The following is a 4,030-nucleotide window of genomic DNA, read 5'->3' on the forward strand; positions in this document are numbered from 1 at the left end:
AATTCGCTCACGCTTCACATGAGAAACGGTTCAAGGTCTCATCAGACGGTGAGAAAGAGCTCAGCATATGAAGCTGCTGAACATTGGCATGGTTAAGGTTAGACGCTTACAGCGTTACACCTCAGGGTTCATCTCATTGAGCACTTCCTTTTGGTTAAGTGTTTGGTTCCTCACGCTCCCTCTCAAAGAGAGACAGCTGGCTGCAAAGATCACCATTAAGGTATTATGGGCGGAATAGTCCGAATGGAATTTCATAGTTCAAAGTGCTAAGTTTGTTATATTTATTACAGTTTGGCTAAATTAAGTAGTATTAACTACTATCCTATATCTACTAGAAGTGTTACGTTGTCGGGTATTTTGAGGCTTTATGCATCACCAGTGGTAAGTCTCACCAGTAGTATTTCCTCACAACAACCCTAACTTTGAATCCATGTGAACCAAACTGTTGTCTGAATGTAAAAAGGATAGTCATGGGCAATTCCACTAACAGATTGATGCACATTTAGTTGAAGAACAGTACATTGGTGACTGTTATGTCATACTGTTACCAAACTTTGCATCTGCACTGTTCAAGTGAAATGTGTTTTTGTAAAGATGCCAGTGGAAATTGTTAAAAGTAGTCCTTGTGCATATTATTTATCTTTGCTATCATTGGTTTTTGTTTTGACATACATTTTAAAAGTGAAAAGAGAAATCGGAGTCTCAGCATCATTCTGTTACGGTGGAATTGCCCTCATTCTTTGGCCTGCAACTGTGCAAAAGTGGCAAAAGTGTGCAACAACAAACCCCACAAATTGAAAACATGGAACGGATGCCAACACCCACAATGACACCATGATCACTACAGTAATGCACTTCAGCTGCTTTATTCATGTTTGCAAATTAAAATAGAATAAATTAACAATTTTCTTCTTCTTCTTCTTCTAAAAAAAAAAAAAAAATGTACAAAAATACTGTCAAACTTTCCTGGAAAGCTTCAACACAGTAGTATTGCCTTGTATCGCATACACTAAATAAGCACAGTGGTGTCAATTCTGAGGACTGATGAGAAACAAGACGTCCTGTGAAATGATACCCTTTACCTTGACAACATTCCACACTGTTTATTGTCCACACATGAAGGAGCAGGGGGGAGGGGTCGGATATTTAAGCGAAGGAGTATCCCTTTTCCAAAGACTCATTTTCTTTCTCTCTTTCTAAACAGACATTGTTCCCATTTAAGCATGTGGAAAATACCCACACATCACCCCCTCTGTTATTGAAGGATCCACATCTCTGTAAAGACATTTCCATTCCTACCATTAACCTTTACAATATCAAAGAAAACCATGTTAACTCACAGTGCATCCTGGCTGTGATACAAGCAATGTTAAAAATACATTTGCAGCAGATGAGGAAATTTAAAAAAACAAGCACAAGTTTCAGTTTTCCTCCATGATAGACAAATCATTTTAAAGCACAGATATCTGGTAAGTATATGGCCACAACATTGTACAGTATAGTATTGTAGGGAACAATTACACAGTACTTGTCTACAAGCATGTTTCTTAACCACTTCGAGCATTTTGAATATGGTTCATTTGCAATTCATAATTATTCAACATTTTCTGTCATCCAAAATGTTTGAACGAGGCAGGAAAATAAATATACCAAGCACGCTATTGTACGGCTCTATTTTCCTCCAGAACTAGGCCTATTCAAATAAGCAGACACACTCTACTCATCTAAAAGGTTTTCTTGATTTCACATGTTCTGTTGTCCAACTAAAGCTAGAATCCTTAATTGAAACAATAACAAAGTGGGTATCCCCACTGTTTTGGTTTTTAAAAAAAGCTGAGGAATGGGCCAAAAATTCATAGACACAGCTATTGGTGCAAGGACTGACCACACATTATATCAAAATGATAGTTAACCATGTTGAGGCTATACAGTGTTTGTTTATATTAACATTGCTAACAAAAAAGGGCTTATATTTTTCCTTTGGGTGATGGGGTATCACAGTTGAACTAAGCTCATGAGGCATTTCTAAGTTATATTCTTCAAGAATCAATGGGTATATATATATAACATTTCTTAGTTAATTTCTCCAAAAATTGATGTAGCAACTAAGGATTCTAGCTTGAAGTAATGATGCATAGCATGGATGTAAAGATTTGCCTTTCTGACAAAGATTCAATTGAGATTGTAGTGCATTCCTACATCAAACAAACTCTTTTCCATTATATCTGCAGTATAAGTCTATTACCCCAAAATATTTGAGGAATATATCATCTGGTATAGTACATGTTTGAATGGTTTTCCATTGGTATATTGCAGATCTTCTCTCTCAATGTTCGAGTTTAGGGGACAACAAGGAATGCTTTAAAGTCTGTTTGAGTAGATGACTGTATAAGTCCACTTAGTGAGATTTAACAACTCACTCGGCTTGGCTGTTGCTTACATACAAAGTCTGTCATGAAATCAAACTCGTTCTGTCCTAACCACAGCTCAGGTAGCTCCTTTATTCGGTCCAGCCCCATCTCAATGACCAGAGACATCAAGACCTCCTCATCAATAAAATCCGTGTCAATGACGTTGGGGGGCAGTATTGCTGCAGGCACATGATGCGCTTGTTGAGGCAAACTGGACGTGCTGTGTTTCGCGTTGCTGTCTCTGAACTGTTGTCCCGTCCCGTTAAGTTGATGATTCGCAGGATGCAAATCATGCATATAATGATGGTGAGAGGGGTGAGTATGGTGGCTGTAGTACTGCGTGTTGAGCTTTTGTAACTGCATACTTGCCGCGAGCTGTCCTTGAGTGGGGACGGCGGCGGCAGGTCCCACAAATTGAGAGCTGTAGCGCGCTCCGGGAGGCATGTTGCCGTTTGGGTGTCCAGCGTTTACATTCCCCACAGAATGCCGAATTCCGTGGTTAGCTGTTACATTGCCCCCTCCATAGTGCAAATTATCTCCCATTATACCAGTAGTGTAGCCATGCTGCTGCTGTTGTTGCTGATGGTGTAGTGGGTTCGAGAACTGCCCCATGCCCATTCTGCGCGCTGGGTGGTGATGGTGGAGACCATTCACAGCTTCAGGGAATCGTCCATGGTTCATTGCCATCATGCGGTCTACCATTCCCCAAGCTGTCACAAATTAAAATACAAACATTTAATTTGCATCGACTGGATAAGAAAAACAGGCTATCCAACAATTTACGCGCAGTGAAAATGATTATCACCCAGTAAATAGTTAAAGCCTCCAAATTATTATATTAAAACTACTTAGAAACAAATCCCAATGCAAAACATTAATCTTAGACACTATGTATGTATACAATGTAACTGCAGACTGAGTCACAATAAACAGAGCTGCAAGGTTGTTTCAAATGTCTCCGTGACATTGTAATTACTTTCCTTTTTCAGTGAATCAATTTCCGCAGCTCACTCCACTACTCCAAACACAAAACTCGTTATTTACCTCTTTGACGGGATCCCTTGGATGTGGCTCCGCTGTCAGCACAAGGCGAGTGACTGTATCAGTCCAGTTTTTGCAATCACAACTCAGTGAATGGTGTGCATTCTGGAAATCAAGATGGTGTACTTTCAAACTCAGCTCAAAAAAATACAAAACTGTTTCAACCGCTCTCATCCAGTGCTGATATACAAGCAGTCAGGGGCGGAGCAACCGAATCTTGACTCTGACGAGACAAAAGTCTGGATTCAGGATCGCGCAAAACGTGGAGGAGAGTCTTCGCACAAAACGTCTCCCGCGTTCACAGCAGCAACACCGAGGCACACATTACCTCATTGCAGCTATTTCTGTTCAAGGCAAGAGTGGCAAACCGTGGATTCACATTTCACAGCTTTGGAAAGATCAACATGCATAGAAGCTGTCTCTCACTTTTGCGCATAGAGGTCAAAAATGACCTAATGGACAGAGTATAATCTATTTAGTCTTGTGGTCAGAGGTCCAGACTTTAACATGCATCAACTCATAAAACAATATAATTAGGATAAGCATAGGTGTATCCACAGTTGATCAACCTAAATACA

The 4,030-nt window shown here is 40.0% G+C and overlaps 1 protein-coding gene across 1 annotated transcript; it reads right to left on the minus strand.

Annotated features, from left to right (window-relative positions):
* Positions 1–1,180: 1,180 nt before the first annotated feature.
* LOC139407125 (cbp/p300-interacting transactivator 2-like) lies at positions 1,181–3,599 on the minus strand. Its single transcript, XM_071150532.1, has 2 exons — positions 3,456–3,599; positions 1,181–3,121 (listed from the first exon to the last, which is right to left on the minus strand). Exon 2 carries the CDS (start codon positions 3,111–3,113, stop codon positions 2,409–2,411), a length of 705 nt encoding a protein of 234 aa, XP_071006633.1. The 5' UTR covers positions 3,114–3,121; positions 3,456–3,599; the 3' UTR covers positions 1,181–2,408.
* Between the last annotated feature and the right edge of the window lie 431 nt (positions 3,600–4,030).

Source organism: Oncorhynchus clarkii, chromosome 4 (assembly GCF_045791955.1).
Source record: "Oncorhynchus clarkii lewisi isolate Uvic-CL-2024 chromosome 4, UVic_Ocla_1.0, whole genome shotgun sequence".
Taxonomy (NCBI): domain Eukaryota; kingdom Metazoa; phylum Chordata; class Actinopteri; order Salmoniformes; family Salmonidae; genus Oncorhynchus; species Oncorhynchus clarkii.

Bases quoted from the DNA above. Each gene is read 5' to 3' on its own strand.
- LOC139407125 (XM_071150532.1), bottom strand. From the start codon at position 3,113: ATGGTAGACCGCATGATGGCAATGAACCATGGACGATTCCCTGAAGCT.